This window comes from Podarcis melisellensis, assembly GCF_964234715.1.
Source record: "Podarcis melisellensis genome assembly, chromosome: 9".
In the NCBI taxonomy this organism is placed as follows: domain Eukaryota; kingdom Metazoa; phylum Chordata; class Lepidosauria; order Squamata; family Lacertidae; genus Podarcis; species Podarcis melisellensis.
The window spans coordinates 4,050,156-4,074,391 of NC_138541.1; the positions used below are offsets into that span (position 1 = coordinate 4,050,156).

Below are 24,236 nucleotides of genomic sequence, written 5' to 3' on the forward strand. Positions count from 1 at the left end.
CCTGGAAGAAAGGTACAGGGCGTTGGAGATCCAGTTGGCGCTGCAAACGGCGAGGCTTGAGGAGAGGAGGGCTCAGGATGCAGAAAAGGGAAAGGAGAAAACCACCCCGCTCGCCAGAAAGGTACCAGGATTGGTGCAGAAATTCGGGGGGGATCCCAGGAACTATCATGCCTTTAGAACAGAGATGCAATACGCTCTAAACTTGCAGTTTGATGACTTCCCCGACGAGGAATCGCGAGTGGCTTTTGTGATTGGCCATCTCGAATCCGGGGCGAAAGATTGGGTTAGACCCCTGATGGCAGCGAATAATGAGATCCTAAAGGACACGAGGAAGTTTTTTCGTGCCATGGACCTGATGTTTTCCAGCGATATTGAGCAGGGGGTGGTGCGAAGGCAGTTAATGGCTTGCCAGCAAGGAAGCAGATCTGTCCGTGAGTACTGGACTGAATTTACTATGCTGATTCATAAATTGGGGTGGGACCTATCGGCGGAGCCCATCCAAATGCTTTTCGAAGAGGGGCTTTCTTCAACCGTCAAAGATGAGCTTTCCCGGGGGCCCAGGGCGGAGTCTATGGATCAGTTAACCAAATCTGCGCTGTCCATAGGAGCGCGCCAGGAGGCGAGGGCTTTGGAAAAGCGGGAAGGGAAAGGAGACCGTTGGAGGGAGTTCCGCATTCCAGACATTCCAGAGCCACCTTTCCCGCCGGCAGAGCCGATGGAAGTTGGAACAGCGCGGGCGCGCGCAGTTTCAAATCCCAGTGAAGGGCGGAAGAAGGAGGGAAAGAGCGCCAAGAGATGTTATCTCTGCCAACAGCCAGGGCACTTTGCCAGAGTCTGCCCACAAAGAAAGGAATGGCAAGGGATGGCAGGAGCTGTTGGGGGAAAGGAAGAGGAAGGCAAGGAGCAAGTAAAAGCCAACGCCTGGCTGCCACCGTCGGGGCACAGCAGCCAGGCCAAAGAGCAGTGAAAGTGCCCACGCCGGAACCTCCCAGACCCGCTTTAGTGATAGAGGTGTTACTAGAACTGCCAAACGGACACCCACTAAAGATCAAGGCGCTTTTGGATTCAGGCAGCTCCTGTAATTTCATGAGTAAGGAGTTTGCAGCTGAGCATCAGATACAGACCATCCCTTTAAGTAACCCCTTGCAGGTGACTACGATTGACGGCAGAGAGCTGTTGGGGGGAGAAGTTAGCCAACAGACTGTCCCGATGATAATGAGGGTGGCAAGGCACACCGAACAGATAGCGTTTAATGTGGCCATCCTGGGAGGAGCGCCCATCATTTTGGGGATGAGCTGGCTGGCGCTACACGATCCGCTAGTGGGCTGGCATCAGAGGGTGGTCTCCTTTGGGTCAGCGCATTGCCTAGAACACTGCAAGGAGGGGAAGGTTTCGGGAGGAGACAGAGTCACCCTAGCCGGGATGGAAGTAATGGACAAAGGGAAGGTGCCCCCGCAATACGCAGATCTGAGCAACGTATTCAGCGAAAGGGAAGCAGACAAACTGCCACCGCATAGACCCTTTGACTGTCAAATCAACCTACTCCCTGGGGCCCAACTCCCAGTAGGCAAGCTGTACGCCATGTCAGACAGGGAGATGCAGGAGCTGAGGGAGTTCATTGACAAAAACCTGAAGCGAGGTTTCATCAGAGAGTCCCGAGCGGTGGGGGGCAGCCCAGTGTTTTTTGTGGACAAAAAGAACACAGACAAACCGAGACTGGTGTGTGACTTTAGGGCCCTCAATGCAGTGTCGGAGCCCCTGGCTTTCCCTATGCCCCGAATTGATGACATTTTGACCAGAGTAAGGAAGGGAAAGATTTTTACAAAGCTGGACCTGCGGGGGGCGTACAATCTGATACGCATAAGGAAGGGAGATGAATGGAAGACCACCATGTTTACCCCTTTGGGAGCCTTTGAATACCTCGTTATGCCCTTCGGTCTACAAGGGGGCTCCGCGTGTTTTCAAGCTTTTATAAACCACGTTCTGGGACCTTTGCTCTACAAGAATTGTGTGGCCTTTTTAGACGACGTGTTGGTGTATTCGGAAGATGAGGAACAGCATGTGAGGGACGTTCGAGAAGTGTTGGGCAGGCTGCAAGCCAACCAGCTGTGGGTGAAACTGGAGAAGTGCCAGTTTCATACCAAGGAGGTGGAATTCCTGGGGTACCGCTTGTCAGACAAGGGATTGGCCATGGATCCAGGCAAGGTCCAAGTGGTACTGGAATGGAAGACACCGAAGACCAAGAAGGACATGCAAAGATTCTTGGGGTTTGGGAACTTTTATCGGAAGTTCATCAAGAACTTTGCCCACTTGACGGCGCCCATCACCGACTGCCTCAGCAGCAAGAAGAAATTTGTTTGGACGGTAGAGGCGGATCGAGCCTTTGAAGAACTGAAAAGGGCTTTCGCCTCGGAAGAACAACTTCTGCATGTGGATTTACGAAAAACCCATGAGAGTGGAAACCGATGCATCCGACCGGGCGGTAGGGGCGGTCCTTCTTCAACCGGGGAGGAGTGCGTCGGAGTGGAGACCGTGTGCCTTCTTCTCGCGGAAGCTGAATAAATCCGAGAGGAATTACACGGTGTATGACAGGGAACTACTTGCCATTCACGAAGCATTCCGAAGGTGGAGACATTTATTAATTGGGGCACAACACAAGGTGCAAGTGTGCACCGACCACAAGAATTTAGAGTATTGGAGAACAGCTCGAGTGCTCAACCAACGACAAGTGAGATGGGCACAGGAATTCTCCAAATTCAACTTTGAAATTTGTTATGTGCCAGGCCCAGAAAACGTCAGGGCGGACGCGCTCTCACGCAAACCAGAGTATTGGGAAGGGGAGGGGGTGATCGAAGAGAGACATGTCATCCCTGAGGACCGCTGGGTGTGTGGGGCGGCGCTGGTGGGGCAACGAGAACTGGTAGAGGAAACGGAAAATGATGAATATGCCCAGGATAAGCTCAGAGGTCTCAGGGGGGAGGGCGAGAGTCCCGGAGGTTTTGAGGAAAGAAATGGGGCATTGTATTACAAAGGGGCACTGTATATACCCGAAGGTGAATTGAGGGGGAGAGTACTCAAGCAGTTGCATGATAGCCCCACGGCGGGACATTTTGGACAACACAAGACCATGTGGTTGGTTACCAGGGAATTTTGGTGGCCTAAGGTGAGGGAAGATGTAAGGGAGTATGTAAGAGGGTGTGACCAATGTCAGCGAGCCAAAGGGGAAAGAAGGGCGCCGGCAGGGTTATTAGAACCATTACCCACACCAGAACGGCCTTGGGAAGCGATATCAATAGATTTTATGACGGATCTGCCAAAGTCCAAGGGGAAAACAGCCATCATGGTAGTAGTAGACCTGTTAACTAAGATGTGCCACTTTGTAGCATGCTCACATGCAGTCACAGCGGAAGAAACAGCGAAGTTGTTTGTAGAACACATCTTTAGGTTGCACGGGGCTCCCTTGAGGGTGATCTCAGATCGCGGCAAACAATTTACTTCCAGGTTCTGGAGGAAGCTCATGAGCTTGCTGCACGTGGAAGTCAATTTTTCAACTGCCCGGCACCCTGAAACCAACGGGCAGGCGGAAAGAGCAAATGGCATTCTTCAACAATATCTGAGGTGTTATGTCAATGACAGAGAGAACGATTGGGTCGAAAAGTTGGCGTTGGCAGAATTTGCCTACAATAATGCGGAGAATGTGTCCACAGGGATGAGTCCCTTTTTGGCTAATTACGGGTGTCACCCCAGGGCATTTCCAGGGGAAGGAGGGGAGAGATGGAGCGTCCCAGCGGCTGAACATTTTGTAGAAGAGATGGAAGCGATCCATCATCAGCTCCAGCTCAACTTAGAAAGGGCTAAGGCACAATATAAGAAGCAGGCAGACAAGAACAGAAGGGAAGGTGAAACCATAAGGGTGGGGGATCAAGTGTGGTTGTCAACCCAAGGGTTGCCGTTCAAAGGGGGTTGTAAGAAATTGAGGCCCAGAAGATTGGGACCCTTTGAGGTCATTCAGCAGGTCAACCCGGTAGCTTTCAAACTCCGATTACCCAACCACATGAAATTGCACCCAGTGTTCCACAGGTCGTTACTGTCACCATACAGGGGGGGACGTGAAGGGGAGTACGTCAGGGGACCAGCCTTGGAAGAGAGGGAACGCCGCAACCATGTAGCGGAAATCCTCGATTCCAGGTGGAAGGGAAATCAGGTGGAGTATTTGGTGGCGTGGGAAGGGGAACCGGAGTCAGAAAACACCTGGGTAAGTGCAGAGGAAGTCAATGACGAGGTTTTAACAGAAACGTTCCACCAAAGGTTCCCGAGGAAACCTCAGCCGATAGCAAGGTTTAGGAGGGAGTATTTCGGCACCACCGATGAGGAAGAGGAAATGGAAGGGTTCGCGGAGTCGGAGTTGGAAGAGGGAGTGGACTCCGATGACGAAGATTACCGAGAGAGTAGGAACAGCAACAAGTGGAGGGAAGTGTTCGCGACGTCGGAAGATGAGGGAGGTTCTTTCAGGGGTTTTACCTCCTCACCGCCAGTAGGGGAGGAGACGGGAGGGGGTGAAGGGGGCCCTGGAGGGGAGGTGGATGTCAGGGAACTGCCATCTAAAGCGCCGGGGGCGCAAAGGCTCACTGAGGTTGAGAGAGGAGTAGCAGCGGAAGAGGGAACCAGTAGAGGGCGAGCAAGAACTCCAAGGGAAAGTGAGTCGGAGGGATGGCTCAGAGACACTTCCAGCGAAAACAGTGGGGAGGTCTCAGGACCTCCTATAGGGACACCCACACCTCGCCGGAAACTGTCACGCCGAGAGGCCAGACGACGTGTTTCCGTTAAAGAGCTTTTATGTTGGAAAAGATTCCGAAAGCAGCCACTTTCGGATTCTACTAGTGATTGACGCAGCCATGCTGGAGGGGCTCCGTCACAGGCAGAGGTTTGAAAACCTGATCAAACTCTGAGGGACTTGCATTTTACGCACAAGCAGCTCATCGTCCCATCACAGTAACCTTTGTCCCTTATTTTTAATGACTCATTTTGTATAAAATGCATTGAGGGTATTAATATTTTGCTGGATGAATAGAGAATACTGAGTTGTATAAGGCACATTTTGTTCCTTTTAACAGCATAGTACAGAAGGGGAAAGAGAAGGATAGAGAGGCAGAAAATGGACCTTTTGTTTTTGATGCTTTTTCTTACTTGCAACCTGGTTGCTGGGAAACTCACAACACAATACAAGGTTATATTAGCCTGTTGCAAGCTCTTGGAAACAGTGGCATATTCAAGGCATTGCTATTTCTGGCGTTTTGGTTATAGCCGATCTACCTTGGGTTGAATATTCAAATTCAAGCCAAGAAATCCTCCATTTTGTAACAGGATGCATTCTGAAAATGAAGGAAACCTGCACAAACCTGCTTCTGTGCGATACGTTTTCAAAGCTCTTTTAAATATTTTGGCAGGCTTGACTGGCGGTCAGGAGGAGGTGGTGCAAGCAGGGAGACTGAAATGGGCATAAGTTGCAGGAACTATTCCCCAAGGGTGAGGGACGAGACCTTCCCAAAGCATTGGAGCCCCATCACCAACACTGCCTCTCAACTCCCATTCTCACCCCAGTCGTGGCCTCTGAGCTTCCCAGGCATTTTCATGTGACTTGGTTTCTTTACCCTTTCTTGATACATAAGCATTTCTTTTATAAACATGAAAACAGAAGAGCTTAAGTTGGTGAATTAATAATAAGAACAATAATAAATTTTATTTATACCCCGCCCTCCCCAGCCAAAACAGGGCTCAGGGAATCTAACGCCAGATATAAAAACAATTGATGAAAATACAACTTAAAATCAAGATTAAAATACAGCATTAAGATGCAGCCTCATTTCAGTAGAAACTCAAATCAAAAGCTTTTTGGGGATGAAAACGTCAAATCTTCACCAAGGCCAACTATCCAGACTGGTCCTCCGTGGGCCAGAAAAAAACCAGGGAAGTCCCCAAACAGGAGTTCCATCACAGAAGGAGAAAGGAAAAAGGAAAGAGGGGGAGGGGATCAAGTTGATTCCAAGCCAAAGGCCAGGCGGAACAACCCTGTCTTACAGTCCCTGCGGAAAGAAATTAGATCCTGAATTCTGTGTTTGAAAGGTAAAATAGCAGATCTAGCCTCCAAAGCTTTTTTTTTTCTGGCCCTCGATAGATCTACAAGATTTGGATCAAGGTGTAGGTTGTTAAAACAAACAAACAGACAGACAGACAAATAAAACCTTTTCCCAAAAGCTGGAAGGTGAGACACTGCACTTGTGTTGTATCTTTTTCCTTCTTACGAAGTGCCCCAGCTTTGCCGTAGGCCAGGGGTCGGCAACCTAAGGCCCATGGGCCACAAGTGGCCCACAGGGATCGTTTTACTGGTCCCTGAACCGAGCCCCCCGCTCGGCGAGTCCCTGAGCGCTGCACTAAACCAGGGACTCGCTTTCACGGTGCTGGAAATCGCAAATGCCGACGCTGGAAATAGCAGGCGTGTGCTTGATCCGGCCCACAGAGGGGGCTCCGCGCAGTGAACTGGCCCAGGCAAGGTAAGTCTTGCCGACCCCTGCCGTAGACTTTGTGTTCTCCGAAAATCAAACATATTCTATGATCCCCAAGGACATGGTCTATGGGGAGCTGGCTTCAGGCACCGGGCCCATTGGCAGACCAACTCTGTATCACAAAGATTTCTTCAAACGCAGCACGAAGTCTGCCTTCATCTGCCCCAGCTGCAACAAAACATGTCTCTCCCGTATCGTTGTCTACGGCCATAGAAGCAGTGCAACCTTCCAACAGTTTGGCTTCACCCCCAAAAGCACACTTCCATTCTCTCTTGAGACAGATGGATGCCAAGCAACTCTGTGATCAAATTATTCTACAGACTGTGGATAGATTTGGGGGTGGGGCTTCTGCATCAACATTTTTATGATTATTGAAGCATTTTCTTGCTTACTTAAAAGAAACAGATAAGAAATCCATTCATTAAGACCTTATGTGACAGAAAAAACTCATTGATTTCTAATTTGCATTTCATTTGACCCATTATGCATTAGATCATCCTACTTGGTGAAGCTTGGGGTTTTTTTCCATTAAAAGATTTAAAACTCTCTTTGTACTGTTTAAAATAATCCTCCTTGCTGAGTTAATGGCAAAAATGAATATCTTTAAGTAAGCTTGTTGCCTTCCTCTGAAGAGTGGAACAGCTATTAGGAACCACCAAAATTAGATTGGGCATATGTGCATGAGCCTCTTTGAAATAAGGGCAGGATTTCAGGTTATAGATATTAACGTTGATTATCAGGTCTCCAATTGGTGTATGCTCAAAAGGGGATGCAAAGTTCATTGAGTTACATACACGTAAATGTTTCTCTCAGACATTTGAGGCTTTTTTCTAAGAGGAGGAATGTCACACACTCCCCTAAAGCTGTACCATAAAATTTATTTTAAAGTTTTTTTTTTATGTTAGAAACGACTATACCACATGTGAAATCTGTGTTTTTCAGTCTGATTCATCTTTAGCCATTTAAAGTTGCCGTATTACACATTTTCAACCATATTTGGTTTTTTAAGCTCCTGCCAGCTGGCAGGGCACTTGCATTAGTAAGGCTTTGATTAGCAAGCCATGACTTTTCAGTCTTGCCACATAACCATGGTGTTTGTAATGTTGACAGAAGCTGAGGACAGTCGCCTCTCTCCCAACCTCCCACTGATGACAACATACTCAACGCAAGGGCGAACATTCTTCAACGAGACCCTCTTTCAGCAAACCGGAACAGATTTTGCTCCTTTGAGGTGGGGTAAACCTGCTGTTCTTTTGTACTCTGTTAGCTGTGTTGTTTAATGCACTGAGCACAAGATGTGCATCCTTCTCCCCATTTTATCCTCTCAACAACCTGGTGAAGTAGATTAGGCTGAGAGGCTGTGTGGCCCAAGGTCAACCCAGTGAGCTTCATGGCTGAGTGGGGATTTGAACCCGGCTCTCCCAGTTCCTAGTCCAGTGCTTTTACCGCTGCAGCACCACTGGCTTTTTCATTCTAGTGCTGCTTCAGCCAAAGGGGTCCACCTTCACCCCCCCAAATCATTAGAAGGCCAGACGCTTATCCTAACAAAATCATGCCTGTATGTTGTCAGAGGGGTGGCGCTGTGGTCTAAACCACTGAGCCTCTTGGGCTTGCTTATCAGAAGTTCGGCAGTTCGAATCCTCATGACGGAGTGAGCTCCCGTTGCTCTGTCCCTGCTCCTGCCAACCTAGCAGTTCGAAAGCACATCAAAATGCAAGTAGATAAATAGGTACCGCTCCAGCGGGAAGGTAAACGGCGTTTCCGTGCGCTGCTCTGGTCTGCCAGAAGTGGCTTAGTCATGCTGGCCACATGACCCAGAAGCTGTACGCCGGCTCCCTCGGCCAATAAAGCGAGATGAGCGCCGCAACCCCAGAGTCGGCCACGACTGGATCTAACGGTCAGGGGTCCCTTTACCTTTTTATGTTGTCAGAGACAGTGACTTATTAAAGTATCTTTTTGAAGGGAAATATTGAGCTGTGTTGGACCTGGAAATCCTTCCTCTCTGGGTTCTGCTAGACCGCAATGCAGGCTTGTAATTCCGGCCCCCACCCCCAATTCTCTTTCAGAGGGACTCCTGATGCTTCTAATGTTGCTTCCGAAGAGTCTTCGAGCCATTTGCGGATGAGTGAAGCTGTGCGGCTGGCAGCCACAGATGTCAGCTCAGACTCTTCTCTTCTCTCCGATTACTTTAAACTGTCTCAGCATCCCTTGGCTTTCAGCAGCATGGCACCTAGCAATACCAGCCTTGGCAGTTGTCTGTCCCAGCATCCCCTTTCATTTTCTGGGCCCGCTCCCAGGGAACAGGCTCATCATAGTGAGCAGCATACCCAACAGCTTGATGCAAGGACTGAAACCTTGGGCTCCAGCGATGAGAATTTGGGAATCCCAGGTTCACAGAAGCAGCTAAATCCTCAGTCGGCAACGTCTCTTCCTCCGAATGAGTCTTGGGGACAGGATCTGTTCCTTTTGGACAGCCGTGTGCCAGCGCCTGTCCTCCTTGAAATTCTGGAGAAAGAGGTGGGGCTATCCAAGCATTCTGGCTTCTTATCTTCTGAGAGTTCGTCTGGCAAAAGTGTTTTGGGAAAGGATCCAGTTGAAAACGAAATGAGACCCTTAATGGAAAATGTAGTTCTTGGGGAAAGGGAGTTGGAAACCTTTGCAGAACCACCTGGGCAAGAAAGAAGAACTCTTCCTGAGTGTGATTCGTTGAACGCACTCTCTTATTCGGAGGGAAAGCCCTTTAGAAATGCCGGCAATTCAGAACAATTATCTTCAGACATTTCAAATATGTCTTTCAGGGGACAGAGGATGGGTTTGGGTGATTCTTGCATCGTCCCTGGGATATCTTCGAACCCTTTTCTGAGCAAGCAGGAGTTGCAGCATGTTTCTGAAGCTGCATTTGAGGAACAAAAGAAGCTTGTTCCGGCTTTTGTGGACGCTAAACTTCACGTCCCTGCACCCCACCAGCCAGTCTTTGTAGCTGCAGAGCATGGCAATATCTGTAACATGGTAGAAATCCAGATGGGGGACAAAAGTGAATTAATGCATTCAGACTTCAGTATAGAGAGGGAACATAAAGATGTCGGAATTTCACCTTCCTTTACTGAGGGATCATTCATTTTACATCTGGCGCATCCCGTTCATCACTCTACTCCAGGAATTTTTACAACTAGAAGCTTGACTCGGGAAGTTCCTGCTATGACATACCCGGTCAAAGCTGTTCTCCAGTCCTCTCTCCCTTGCTTACATGAGGAGTTCTCAAATAACTCTTGTTCCAACACATTCCTTCCTTCCATGGAAGAGCCTCGTGGACCTTCTCTGGATGATACTTGCATACCCTCTGCGGGAGAGCCACTTGCCCCGCAAAGTGGCCAAGCATCAAAAGATGAAAACAGTGGTGGTCTCCAGGTTCTGTATCCTCTTAAAGGTAGGATTCAGTCTCTACCTTCTCTCAACTTCATGGAGAAGGTTGGGGCTTGGAACATGAGTCATTCAGCTGAGAGGATGTCTGATGCCTTGGCTTTACATGGCTCAAGTGGCGCTTCTCCTAGGCAGAAGGCCTACAGTGCAATAGCAGATTCCTTGAACCGCATTTTGTTAAAGCAGCAGAGCCAGGCTGATCTTACGGCAGGGCTGGCAGCATCCATTTATGGGCCAAACTCCATGACCAACCTGCATGTTTATGATAAAAACCCACCACAGGTGCTGCCACTTATCAGGTCTCAGTCTGAAAACTCTGTGGTTGCAGTCAGCAGAGAGATGCCAAGGGCTGAAGTGGGTCATGAAACGTCCCACAGTGAAGATCTTCATCCAGTAGAAAATAAGGGAAGAGTTTCAGGAGCGTCTGGAGTCAAGCAGAGTGATGCTAACATTGAGGATGCACATTCCCAACATTATACAGCTGTTCTAGTCCCCACTGTCTCCAGCGATGAAGAAATCGGTGAAAGTGCCACTGGAGGAAATCCAGATAATTTTATTTCCAGTGAAAGAGTTGCTGAACTCCTCAGAGAAGATGCCAGCTTTCTTAGCCAAGAAAAGACAGATGGCTGTCAAGATAATACCAGAGAATTGCCGGGTTTTCTTCCTTGTACGAACCAGATCAGTTTGGGCCACTTTAGTGATGTTTCACCAGATAGCTTGAATCAAAGAACTAGTCCTGGGACAGGCAGCTGTGGTGACTTGAGACTTTCTTCAAGACAGTCTTCAAGACACTCTTCAATGCGATCTTCAGTTGTTTCTGGAAAGTTGCATGGCAGTTTGGAAGAAGTATTCAAAACTCCATATGACAGGGAGATAAACATCGAAGAAAGAATACCTGTAAGTTAATTTTGCCACAATATTTTAAAAGGTTGTTGTTTGCAGTTACAGTTGGTCCATTTGCTCCACAGCCATCTTATCTTATGGTATACCTATAGTGCATACGCATGAATTCCTGAGGGTCTTTCTAGTCTGTTAACCGTTGGAGACAGGTATGCATGGTACTTTTTGCCAAATACTTCTCCTTCCATCGAAATAGATGTCCTTATCTCCACATGTACGGAAGGGACAGGAGTCTTGAACCAAGGAGGGGTGGGTAATTGGATCTTTCTAGTATTGACATTAGCACTGAAACCAAGGAGCCAGTGTCAACAGTAATGGAACATACAAACATAGAAAGGTCAATTACATAGGTAGCATTTATACCAAAACAGCAACTACAGTACAGTGGTACCTCGGGTTAAGTACTTAATTCGTTCTGGAGGTCTGTTCATAACCTGAAACTGTTCTTAACCTGAAGCACCACTTTAGCTAATGGGGGCCTCCCGCTGCCGGCGCGCTGCTGGAGCACGATTTCTGTTCTCATCCTGAAGCAAAGTTCTTAACCTGAGGTAATATTTCTGGGTTAGTGGAGTCTGTAACCTGAAGCGTATGTAACCTGAAGCGTATGTAACCTGAGGTACCACTGTACTTAGTTAAATCTGTAGAAGGGACTGAAACTGGACTCTACCGTGGCAGATAGGAGGTTCAGAGTAGAAATAGCCTTCGAATAGGAATCATCCTGCATGTACAAAATTGAGCATGTCAGAGAGAATCTTCTATCCCAGACATTTTTGGATGGGCCCAAGGATATATATTTTATATATTTTGTCACTTTGAAAATAGGAAAAATAAAACTGTAAATTAGAAACCACCATTGTGGTGAAAGGAAAGGACAAAAAAGTAAAAAAAATATATAGACTTCAGCATTGTCATGGGAAACAGAAAAAATATGCTTTGGAGTGGTAAAAAATTAATAACTTAAGTAATTAGTTCCTTTTTTGAAGAAAATAACTTCATTGGCTGTTTCCTGAGTTCCCCCATATCTGCCTACTAGTAAGATCTGCTAATCCTTCCCCCTACCCTTGTTCTTCTCAATGTGTCACATTTTGAAGCATTCCAAACGAAAAATGGTCTTCCTTTGTGGCATAGTAAATTGCCCAATTTTTATCGAGTGTGGATGAGAGGAGGCAGCTTTGGACAAATTATCATGTACCTAAAAGTGAGGCCTTACGGTCCTTTGGTGAGGACTGTTGCGTTAGAAGAATGCACAAGCCATTCATAGAATCATAGAGTTGGAAGAGACCACAAGGGCCATCGAGTCCAACCCCCTGCCAAGCAGGAAACACCATCAGAGCACTCCTGACATATGGTTGTTCCTTGTAAGATGGATTGTATAGGGCATATGCTGAGGTTGTTGGCCTGACAGAAGAAGTGCATCAGTATCTTTGCAATGAGAAGAACAAGACAGGGTGGCTAAGTGGTGAGGAGCTTAATGTTTTCTGACTATTGCATTGAAGAGCTGTCTGTGACCTTCCAGTCTCTTCCTTCTGGGCAGACATACTGAGATACTCCATGCCAGAAATCTACTCTGTGACACAAGCCCAGCTTTTAGTGGAGTCTAAGGGAGAAAATTATTCACACCCACATGTCTCTAACAACAGAAGAAGCTGGTACAACAAACTCCTGGCAAAGCACATTTCAGACCCTATAAATATTCTATTCTTTTCAAGTTATCTCTAGCACGAAAGCATGCAAACTGCTGACATGGAATGAATGCCCACCTGCCTTTTTAACAGCAGTGCCTGAAAATTGGTCTTTGGTAATAAAAGAATTACTTTGATGGTGGCTGCCTGTTAATATTTGCCCTTGTGGGTTCCTGGAATAAATACATGCTCATTTATGAATTGGTGAGACTTTTGAAATAAGCAGTTTTCTCTCCCTGTTACCTTTTTTTGGGGGGGGGGTGCCAGATTGTCCTGCTGTACCAATTTGGTCTTTGGAATTAACATCAAGAAATGTAGCCCTCCACCCACCCCGAATGGCGCAAGAGGTGCAGGATAAAAATGAGGAAAGGTTTCCTCGTTTTATATTCATAGAATCATAGAATCATAGAGTTGGAAGAGACCACAAGGGCCATCGAGTCCAACCCCCTGCCAAGCAGGAAACACCATCAGAGCACTCCTGACATATGGTTGTCAAGCCTCTGCTTAAAGACCTCCAAAGAAGGAGACTCCACCACACTCCTTGGCAGCAAATTCCACTGTCGAACAGCTCTTACTGTCAGGAAGTTCTTCCTAATGTTTAGGTGGAATCTTCTTTCTTGTAGTTTGGATCCATTGCTCCGTGTCCGCTTCTCTGGAGCAGCAGAAAACAACCTTTCTCCCTCCCCACCAATCTTCTTGCCAGGTCTAACAAGGGGAATCCGAGTGAGAAAGCAGTTTTCCATGTTCTTAGCACTCGCTGGAGCGGGACCCACAGACATGAACATGCACCTGCCTGTTTGTGGGAATGTGATGTGTTTACACTGGGCTGCTTGCAGTAGAATGCACACTTAGGATGGTGATAACTATAGCTCCTCCACTTGATCCAAAACCTGCTGTATTAGAGCATCAACTCTCAGATGTTAAAGAGATAAACAGCTACCTGACATTTAGAAGACACCTGAAGGCAGCCCTGTTCAGGGAAGTTTTTAATGCGTGACATTTTAATGTATTTTTAATCTTTGTTGGAAGCCCAGCCAGATGGGTAGGGTACAAATAATAAATTATTATTATTATTATTATCCTATGGCTTAGTAAGGGGCAACCCCACCCCCATTGCAGTTCAAAGTCCCCAGGGTAGGTAGAGTTAGTCTCAGAGAAAGCAAGGCTATTCCCTCCTTCCCTTTCAAACCCATGCAGAAAGGAAACAAGTGGCTTGCTTCTTTTCAGCCTGACTCCCAGAACTCGTGCCTGCATGCCTCCCTGTCCTGCCAGTGTTTGCAAATATAGTGCAACAACACACAGATCGGCCTCACCTGCTCAGAAATAATTCCACACCTCTAAACATGGCAATTAGGGACCCGGGTGGCGCTGTGGGTTAAACCACAGAGCCTAGGACTTGTCGATCAGAAGGTCGGTGGTTTGAATCCCCACGACGGGGTGAGCTCCCGTTGCTCGGTCCCTGCTCCTGCCAACCTAGCAGTTCAAAAGCACATCAAAGTGCAAGTAGATAAATAGGTAACACTCCGGCGGGAAGGTAAATGGCGTTTCCGTGCGCTGCTCTGGTTTCGCCAGAAGCGGCTTGGTCATGCTGGCCACATGACCCGGAAGCTGTACGCCGGCTCCCTCGGCCAATAAAGCGAGATGAGCACTGCAACCCCAGAGTCGCTCACGACTGGACCTAATGGTCAGGGGTCCCTTTACCTTTTTAAACATGGTATTGGCATATGCAGACCCTTTCTAAGGGGAAATGTAATTTTGTGCATCTATGCCCTGGCCTGCTTTGGAGGGGGGACTGGAAAAATACATGTTCATAACTCTCCCCCAACCCCCCAATCTTGCACATTTTGTGGCCATTGTTTTCCCCAGCCTGTTGCTACTTCAGGGCAGGGAGGAGCAGATGATTCCCTGTTGCTGATGAAACTGAGCTAAGACTCCCTTCAGATGTAATGCCCATTTCGTTGGAAGTCATGCTGTGCAAAAGAGTAATAATCCCTGCACATCAGTGCCTAGGCAAGGAAACCTCTTCCCTTTTTGACACATATTGGCCTGGAAAAGGTGGCCTGGCACCTTTTCATTAAGAGGTGTGAGAAATACATAAAGGTTGAGGGTTATTTTACGCCTGACAAAAATGTTCGTTGGATCCCTGTGGTTGGCATCTGCGATTCAGCCACCTTGCCTGCAGTCTTTGAGGGAATTTGTCTTGTAAATCAGTGCCAGGACGATTTATCAGAATAAATCATGCATTTAATATACACAGATGTGACAGATTTTCCCTTCCGTGATTTCGCCTTCATTTCCAAATATAGTTTAGGTATCAGGTAATTAATGTCTTTCTGGCAAGGAAGTAACATGGTGTGCCTGCTGTGGAAGGGCTTTTAATTTTTTGGAAAAAAGTGGCTGTGAAGTGGTTGCTTATTTGGGCTTTTAAAGGAATGTGGAGGTGTGTGTGTGTGCACGCGCGTGCGCGCACATGTGTGCTTGCACCATATCAGAATCCGGTTAAATACAGTTGTGAGCATGAAAGTAGGTTTCTCAGATTTTTATAGTACCTTCCTCTCCAAGGAAGGTACAGGTGTGGCCAACCTTTGGGAAACTAGATCCTACTGAGCCGCCCAGAGTGGTTGGGGAAACCCAGCCAGATGGGCGGGGTATAAATAATAAAATTACTACTACTGGACTACAGTTCCCATCACCCCTTGCCATTTACCATTCTGGCTGGGGCTGATGCGAGTTGAAGTCCCACTGCGTCTGTAGGGTCACCAGTTCCCCACCCTGAAACAGAAGTTTTGTAGTATTGGTGATTGAATGAACAGAATCCGAATGAACAGATTCCCATGCTCTGTGTTGTTGAGAGTTGCATGTGAAATTATTTCTGCCTTTCAGGTTTTGTGCTGTTTATGTGGGATGGTGGTAACTGGCAAAATTTTCATTTGTACATGGCAGTCCTTGACTGCTGCCCCAGATTAACCGTGTTCACTTCTTGCATCAGGTCTACCTCCATAACCTGGGCATCGATCAGTCACCTTCATCCATACTGACTCCATTTATGCCCCGAGGACCAGTCAGAGAAATTGAATTCTCTCCCACTGAGCTCAGAACACTGAAGACGTCCAATGATATGTTAGCGCGACGCCTGCAGTTATCGGAAGGTAAGGGCGGGAAATGAATGAGCTTCATTTGTGGAAGATAGGTGGGTCTGTCAGCAGCTAATAGCCATCATCGCTAATGGTAGTTGTTGGGGAAGGCAGTTACCCTCATGCCGTGTTTGTGGACTTCCCAGCAGCTCCTGACTGGCCACTGGAAACCAAATGCTCAGCTAGATGGAGCCACCTCCTAAACCCCCCTCTCAAGGCAGCTTGAAAACACAAAAACAACCTATACATTTCATAGAATCATAGAGTTGGAAGAGACCACAAGGGCCATCGAGTCCAACCCCCTGCCAAGCAGGAAACACCATCAGAGCACTCCTGACATATGGTTGTCAAGCCTCTGCTTAAAGACTCCAAAGAAGGAGACTCCACCACACTCCTTGGCAGCAAATTCCACTGTCAAACAGCTCTTACTGTCAGGAAGTTCTTCCTAATGTTTAGGTGGAATCTTCTTTCTTGTAGTTTGGATCCATTGCTCCGTGTCCGCTTCTCTGGAGCAGCAGAAAACAACCTTTCTCCCTCCTCTATGTGACATCCTTTTATATATTTGAACATGGCTATCATATCACCCCTTAACCTCCTCTTCTCCAGGCTAAACATGCCCAGCTCCCTTAGCCGTTCCTCATAGGGTGTTTGAAGTGAACACCCTAACAAATAAACACTGGTGGCAAAGATCCGCTTACCCAACTGGGAAAGTCCATCGGAATGGACTCTCAGTTTCTGGAAACTGCAGACCGTGGGTGCCTGTCCTCTCTTGGCAGGAATGCTGCTCCACAGAACAGGGGCAGCCACACTAAAAGCCCTGTCCGTGTTACTCTGTGGGTCCTATGGTTTTCTCCTGCTGCTCATGACACTGGTAAAGACTTTGATGTGAATCTTCTTTTCAGGTGTTCACACTTTATTTGCAGTGAAGCTACCTTTTTGACTTCCTATTTCTGAAAGGCGATCAGACAAGAGTCCCTTGTTCATTAGGGTTTCCTGAATTTGGCAGCAATCCTCCAGTTCTCTTACATAAAATTTTGAGCAGCTCTTTACTTGTCTTTGAGATAGTTCCCAACAGAAAACTGATAAACACTGACTGCACTTTCAGTTATCTTTTAACCCTGGGTCATCAGATGGTCATTTTTTAGCACTATTTTCCTTCCCATGCCATATGGAAACAGACCAATAAGCAATTGGAAAGCTTTTAAATGGGGTATGTTGATAAACCTGACTCTGGTGGTTAAAGGTAAAGGGACCCCTGACCATTAGGTCCAGTCACGGATGACTCTGGGGTTGCAGCGCTCATCTTGCTCTATAGGCCGAGGGAGCCAGCGTACAGCTCCCGGGTCATGTGGCCAGCATGACTAAGCCGCTACTGGCGAACTAGAGTAGCGCACGGAAACACTGTTTACCTTCCTGCTGGAGCGGTACCTATTTATCTACTTGCACTTTGACATGCTTTCAAACTGCAGGACCAGGGACCGAGCAATGGGAGCTCACCCTGTCATAGGGATTCGAACTGCCAACCTTCTGATCGGCAAGCTCTAAGCTCTGTAGTTTAACCCACAGCGCCACCCGCGTCCCTCAACTCTGGTGATTATTATGCTCCAAATAATTTACTTTTCCGGTATAATTACCTACACCATGTTATTTCAGTTCGTGACAAGGACTTATGATTATTGAACATTGGCAAGGGATACTTGGAGTTCTGACCATTCTTCTTTTCCTTCTAGGAGACTCGGCCTCTGTGATAGATGCTATACAGTCAAGCTTTGACTCTTCCATTCATAGTGTGCACGCCCCAGCTGGGTCAGATCCTGGTACTGATCTTCCACTGCCTACAGAGTTCTCCCACCAGGCTTCCAGAGACTGCTTCAATCAGGGCAGCATTGTCTGCCCTCAGTTGGAACTACGTACTCCAACTCCAGAGCCAAGAGAAGGCACTTTTGAGTCTTCCGCTCCTGCTAAGACAGCAGAGCAGAGTCACGTAACCCCAGAATGGCCGTCCAACATCCATTCTGGTGAGGGGAGATCTCCAAAATGTGTACAGAGACTTATGGACAGATTTGATTCAAAGGAACTTGGTGTAAGTCAAGACCAACTCTCGCCTAGCTCTTTGGCTCATGGAAAAGATGAAGAAAGCATAAGTCAAAAAATCAGTTCTTCAGCTATCCTTCTTGGAGGAGAAAAAGATTGTTTCTTAATAGGATCTGAAACATTAAAAGAGATCCAGAAAATTCTGGCAGAGGCAGAATCTAGGAGCCCAAGCCAAAACTTTAAATCCGCCTCATCCATCTCTTCCACAGACCTGGACAGTTCATTAAAGCAAATAAAAAAGATGGATGGCTCCGGAGATTCTGGATTGTTCAAGGGGAGCAGCCCAGGAATTCAGAGAATGTGGTCATGGGACGAGACGCTGGCTAGGCAAAGTGTTCACAGCTACAATGTGCTCTCCAAAACAGCTAGCTTCACTGGTAGCTTAAAATGTGATGGTCAGCCAGCTGCAGATGTCCTCAGCAATGATCAAATTCTGCCAGAAGAGACTATGCCACCCTCCCAAGTAACGGTTGAAGAACATAGGACCGTGAAGCCTGTTAGGCGATCAGAACCTGAAGGCTGTAATAGTGCCACAGTAAATAAAAGCTTGCCCGTCTTTGTAGACAGCGCTGCAGACAGCAAGTTGTTTACCCCCAAAGATCTCAAAGAATTAGCAGCTACGTCTAGCGCAGGGTCCTTAGACAGCGCCTCTAATATTTGGGAGGAACGTCAGCAAGTCTTGCAGAAAACCAGGAAAGAAACGGGTGGCAGTCATGGAAGTGGAAACAGCAGCAGTGTGGACTCGCTGGGTATCAAAGTGAAGAATCTTCTGCGGTGTGAACGTCCCGTTTTACACACAACACAGTGGGGGGAGGGGGAGAAGCACAATGAACATAGTCAGAAACAAGTCTCAGCTGGAGCCCGTGTAGCCTGTAGCAAAGGGGATCTTGCGTCCCAAGAGAGTGAGAACGGCAGTAGCTTGGACTCTTTGGCTGCTCGTGTCAAAACTCTTCTGGAAGACGAACGCCCTGTAATGCATGCAGCCCAGATACTTCAGAGTGCTGAGGAGGAAGAAGAAAAAGCACATGGTAAGTAACTGAACCTCAGGAGTTCCATGGAGCACAATTGCTGGCGCTGTGGGTTAAACCACAGAGCCTAAGGCTTGCCGATCAGAAGGTTGGCAGTTCGAATCCCCGCGACAGGGTGAGCTCCGGTTGTTTGGTCCCTGCTCCTGCCAACCTAGCAGTTCGAAAGCACGTCAAAGTGCAAGTACAGTGGTACCTCGGGTTAAGTACTTAATTCTTTCCTCAGGTCCGTTCTTAACCTAAAACTGTTCTTAACCTGAGGTACCACTTTAGCTAATGGGGCCTCCTGCTGCCGCTGTGTGATTTCTGTTCTCATCCTGAAGCAAAGTTCTTAACCCGAGGTAATATTTCCGGGTTAGCAGAGTCTGTAACCTGAAGAGTATGTAACCTGAGGTACCACTGTAGATAAATAGGTACCACTCCGGCGGGAAGGTAAACGACATTTCCGTGTGCTGCTCTGGTTCGCCAGAAGTGGCTTAGTCTTGCTGGCCACATGATCCGGAAGCTATCTGCGGACAAATGCCGGCTCCCTCGGTCAATAAAGCGAGATGAGCGCCACAACCCCAGAGTCGGCCACGACTGGACCTAATGGTCTGGGGTCCCTTTACCTTTACCTTTAAGTGTAAAAGAAGTTGAAGTATTTCCCCAAGAATCAGTGAAAATACCAGTCTAATCAGAAATTAATCCTGCAAAATTTTAGGTAACATGTCCTGAACAGACATGCTAAAACAATTCCTGCATAGCAGGATATATGTTAATATTGCAGTCTTTCAAACTCCCTGTTCTTGGTTTGTGTGTCCATAGCAGTTACCTTAATAGAACATGGACCACCTGTCAATGCATCAGACTGAATTAGCAACTTCTCCTCTCATTTTCTGTGATCTCTCTGGCAGCCTGGGTGAAACTGAAGCTGACTCTTCAACCTGCAGACGCCGAGGCGGATCTAAATGAGGAAGACCGGCGGATGATAGAAGAGATCAAGAGAATGCAGCTTTTGAGTGCCAGGAAAGCGGGAAATGTGAAGGTAAGAAAGAACCAAGGGGAACCAGGAGGCAGATTTAGGAAGCATTGTAGGGTTAGGACAGAATCACAAGCTTTTGCTTGTGGACAAGCATCTTACAACTGCTGAATAATAATAAAAAAGTGTTGCACTAAGTGGAACAATAACGTGGAAGCAATAATTTCTTCCTAGTGGTGTGGTTTTACCATGTGCACAGTCCTGGGGACCTTTTAATAGCATTTCCACATAGCTTGGGATTTTTGGAAACTGGATGACTGGTTAAAACATTTATAATATGCATATTATGGAGGTCACCTTTTCCAGTATGTGTCCTGCATTCGGAAGGCAAGGGACTAGCTCTTCTTGACTGCAGTGCAAGTCAGAATGTCTATTGTGAGAAGTCCGGTCTTTCCTGGCTGTCTAGATGTTACAGGGACTGAAGTAGAGACTCTGCATGCAAAACATGCACTCTGCCACCCAACTATAGCCCTTCTGGTGTGAGCTGAATGTGCAGCTTGGTTGTACCATAGTTAGCACAGCTTCAGCTGTTAGTGTTATGGGCAGTGCGCGCGCATACATTCTGAACCATGGTTTAGTGTTGTGAGGATGAGACATGGAAGAGTATGGTCAGGAGGAAGACTTGGGTAGAGTTTAGTCTCACTTTTACAGACTCCCAGCTTAGCATTATGTTTGAAGCAGGGAACCTAGTTTAACCTAATAAGATTCATAACAAGGATGGTTACTCTGTTCTGTCGCTGACTGTGCTATTTTAATGATCGAATTCTTCTAATATATTCATGGTTTTTTTAAAAAAAATCTATATCCGCAGTATTTTATTGCATTTAATTTGTGAACCGCTTAGAGGTTTTTCTGAGATGTGAAGCTGTATACAATTTCCCTAAATAAAACAGATAACAAGCCAGGTTCAAGCCAGGTGTGAAGTTGTCTTGTTATGAAACTTAACAGAGCTTTTTTTAAACTGGGACTCCTGGTTCAAACATAATGTTAGGCAGGGATTCTGCTAGAGTGAAACTAAACTTTTTCTAAAGTTGTCATGCTGGCCACATGGTGGGGAAGGAGGGGAAGAACACAAGCTTGATGTTTGGCATGTAAAGGTAAAGGTAAAGGTACCCCTGCCCGTACGGGCCAGTCTTGACAGACTCTGGGGTTGTGCGCCCATCTCACTTAAGAGGCCAGGGGCCAGCGCTGTCCGGAGACACTTCCGGGTCACGTGGCCAGCGTGACAAAGCTGCATCTGGCGAGCCAGAGCCGCACACGGAAACGCTGTTTACCTTCCCGCTGGTAAGCGGTCCCTATTTATCTACTTGCACCCGGAGGTGCTTTCGAACTGCTAGGTTGGCAGGCGCTGGGACCGAGCAGCGGGAGCGCACCCCACCGCAGGGATTCGAACCGCCGACCTTTCGATCGGCAAGTCCTAGTCGCTGAGGCTTTAACCCACAGCGCCACCTGCGTCCCATGTTTGGCATGGCATAGAGCTAAAACGTAACTCAGTATTTCAAGCAAATTTGGCCTATGTCTATTTATTAGCAGCAGATCATTACTGTTTGTGTGACACACATACAAACTGCAAGGCCTCCTGTCAGGTCCCTGTCGGAGAGGATCTAGTGTTGTTGTTTTTTTCTCGGCAGTGAAACTGACATTAGGCTTCTTGTATGTATGTATGCATGCGCAGACACATTTTTAGTTTTATGTTGTAATTAGTACATCTTACATTTCAGTTTAGGGATGCGGGTGGCGCTGTGGGTTGAACAACAGAGCCTAGGGCTTGCCGATCAGAAGGTTAGCGGTTCGAATCCCTGCGACGGAGTGAGCTCCCGTTGCTTGGTCCCTGCTCCTGCCAACCTAGCAGTTCGAAAGCACGTCAAAGTGCAAGTAGATATGGTGGGAAGGTAAATGGCGTTTCCGTGCTCTGCTCTGGTTCGCCAGAAGCGGCTTAGTCATGCTGGCCTCGTGACCTGGAAGCTGTACGCCGGCTCCCTCAGCCAATAAAGTGAGATGAGCACCGCAACCCCAGAGTCGTCTGCGACTGGACCTAATGGTCAGGGGTCCCTTTAACTTTTTACATTGCAGTTTTATTGTAGTTAGTTATGAAAACCAGACAATAGATTGTATGTTGTCAATTGAAAAGCATAAACAGGAAATAAGTGAGACTTGCATAGCTGAATACCTGCTTTCCTTAATATACTCAAAATCCAAAGGGGCCGTAGTAATCTGCCCCACATTTTGAGGGCAAGTTCACACAGCTGGTGTCATAGTCCCCACTGATCATTTCCTCTTTCCATCCCAGCTTGGCTTCCATTATGGGGTATTGCCAGAATTCATAAGACATTGATTCTGGTGAATTGCCATATATAATGCCAGATGCCAGCAACCATTCACTTTCACACTGCCAGTTGATAATAAAAAAATATAATTAAAGTTTTAACCCATTCCAAGTTTTATTGTATTAAGTCTCCTACACACTGCCTAGAGATGACTGTAATTAAGCGGCTTACAAATTGTTGAAATGACATAAAAAAAAATAATCCTTCCCTATCTTGCTGCAGTGGGTATGAAAGCTGTGCCCTCTGTCACCAGAGGACCTATGCAGAAGACCTGATTTTCAACACCTTCATGTCACACTGATTTCACTCTCCCTACCCAGCATGCAGCAGTGGGGATGAAAACTGGGCCAGTGGTGGATCTTGGGGTCTCAAAAGTCTGTGGCGCCTTGTACGATGCAAAAATTCAGCGCCCTTCCGCTTCTCGCACTCCATTCTAAATTGTAGCTGCGGCATCCCTGGTGGCACACCCAAGGCTCTGCGCCCGGTACATGCTCCCCTAAATCGGCCTTTGACTGGGCCGCCTGCTTCTCAGCTGATGCTCACCAATGAGCTAAGGAGCAGAGAGGGGCCTCCTCATTGCCATGATGGGGATAAAAATATCCTCGCCCCCCAGCCAATCTGCATGTATTAGCTTTGTGGTGTGTTTTGTGTATAGCTTTTGTGTGTGTTTATAGGTTTTGTCCCACCCACCACTGGGAAACAGCTCCTGACCACGGATCCCGAGGAAATGCACACCCACCCCTACCTTTCAAATGCTAGTTTGTCTATGGAATATTTATAGTCCAGAGTGGGCAGGACAGCCTTGACCTTATTCCCAGGTGTTGGCATAGAATCATAGAATTGTAGCATTAGAAGGGATCCCAGGAACCCCATCTAGTCCCCATCAGCTCCACCCGGTACACAGGCTGAGACCCTACCTGCCTGCAGACTGTCTCGCCAGAGTGGTGCATGCTCTAGTTATCTCCCTCTTGGACTGCTGCAATGCGCTCTATGTAGGGCTACCTTTGAAGGTGACCTGGAAACTACAACTAATCCAGAATGCGGCAGCTAGACGGGCATCTGGGAGTGGCTGCTGAGACCACATAACAGGGGTCTTGAAAGACCTACATTGGCTCCCAGGAAGTTTCCGAGCACAATTCAAAGTGTTGGTGCTGACCTTTGAAGCCCTAAATGGCCTCGGTCCAGTATTCCTGAAGGAGCGTCTCCACCCTCATCGTTCTGCCCAGACACAGAGGTCCAACTCCGAGGGCCTTCTGGCGGTTCCCTCGCTGCGAGAAGCCAAGTTACAGGGAACCAGGCAGAGGGCCTTCTCGGTAGTAGCACCTGTCCTGTGGAACGCCTGCCCTTCAGATGTCAAAGAGAAAAATAACTACCAAACTTTGAGAAGACATCTGAAGGCAGCCCTGTTTAGGGAAGCTTTTAATGTTTAATAGGTTATTGTATTATAATGTTTTGTTGGAAGCCGCCCAGAGTGGCTGGAGAAACCCAGCCAGATGGGCAGGGTATAAATAATAAATTATTATTATTATTATTATTATTATTATTATTATTATTATTATTATTATTATTATTATAGTCCAACCCCCTGCAATGCAGGAATCTCCTTCAGAAGAAATGGAATGAGTCTCAAGTGGCTGCCTAGGGCATATACCACCTCCATATGTGCTTTCAGGGTTACTCATACAGCTTGCTCTCAAACAATGACTTTACAGATTTCCTGGCCCTCCATATACCCAAAGGAGTGTCTCCACCTCCAGCCCGGACACTGAGGGTCTTCTGCTGATTCCCTCACTGACAGATGTGAAGTTACAGGGAACCAGGCAGAGGGCCTTCTCAGTAGTGGCACCCACCCCATGGAACACCCTCCCTTCACATGTCAAGGAAATAAACAACTACAGTCGTACCTGTCGGAACTCCGTACGACCGAGCTGCTCCTCCTGTCAAGCCTTCGGAATCTCCTCTGACAGTGATTAATGACCTAAGCCTTTGATGAGGCTCCAGGCATGTTCCCATTCTGCAGAGTATACAAATAGCAGCAGAAGGACGAGAAATATGAGCTACATTGCTACGTTT

At 47.4% G+C, this 24,236-nt stretch overlaps 1 protein-coding gene across 3 annotated transcripts in view; it reads left to right on the forward strand.

Annotated features, from left to right (window-relative positions):
* ALMS1 (ALMS1 centrosome and basal body associated protein) overlaps window positions 1-24,236 on the forward strand; it is a 79,006-nt gene that overhangs the window by 20,730 nt on the left and 34,040 nt on the right. For 2 of the 3 annotated variants that reach the window (XM_081924727.1, XM_081924729.1), the window contains exons 4-8: window positions 7,674-7,794; window positions 8,630-10,880; window positions 15,555-15,714; window positions 17,430-18,821; window positions 19,712-19,842. In XM_081924727.1, coding sequence (XP_081780853.1) covers window positions 7,674-7,794; window positions 8,630-10,880; window positions 15,555-15,714; window positions 17,430-18,821; window positions 19,712-19,842 — 4,055 coding nt within the window. The remainder of the gene's footprint in view (window positions 1-7,673; window positions 7,795-8,629; window positions 10,881-15,554; window positions 15,715-17,429; window positions 18,822-19,711; window positions 19,843-24,236) is intronic. The other variant, XM_081924728.1, reaches the window with a different exon arrangement.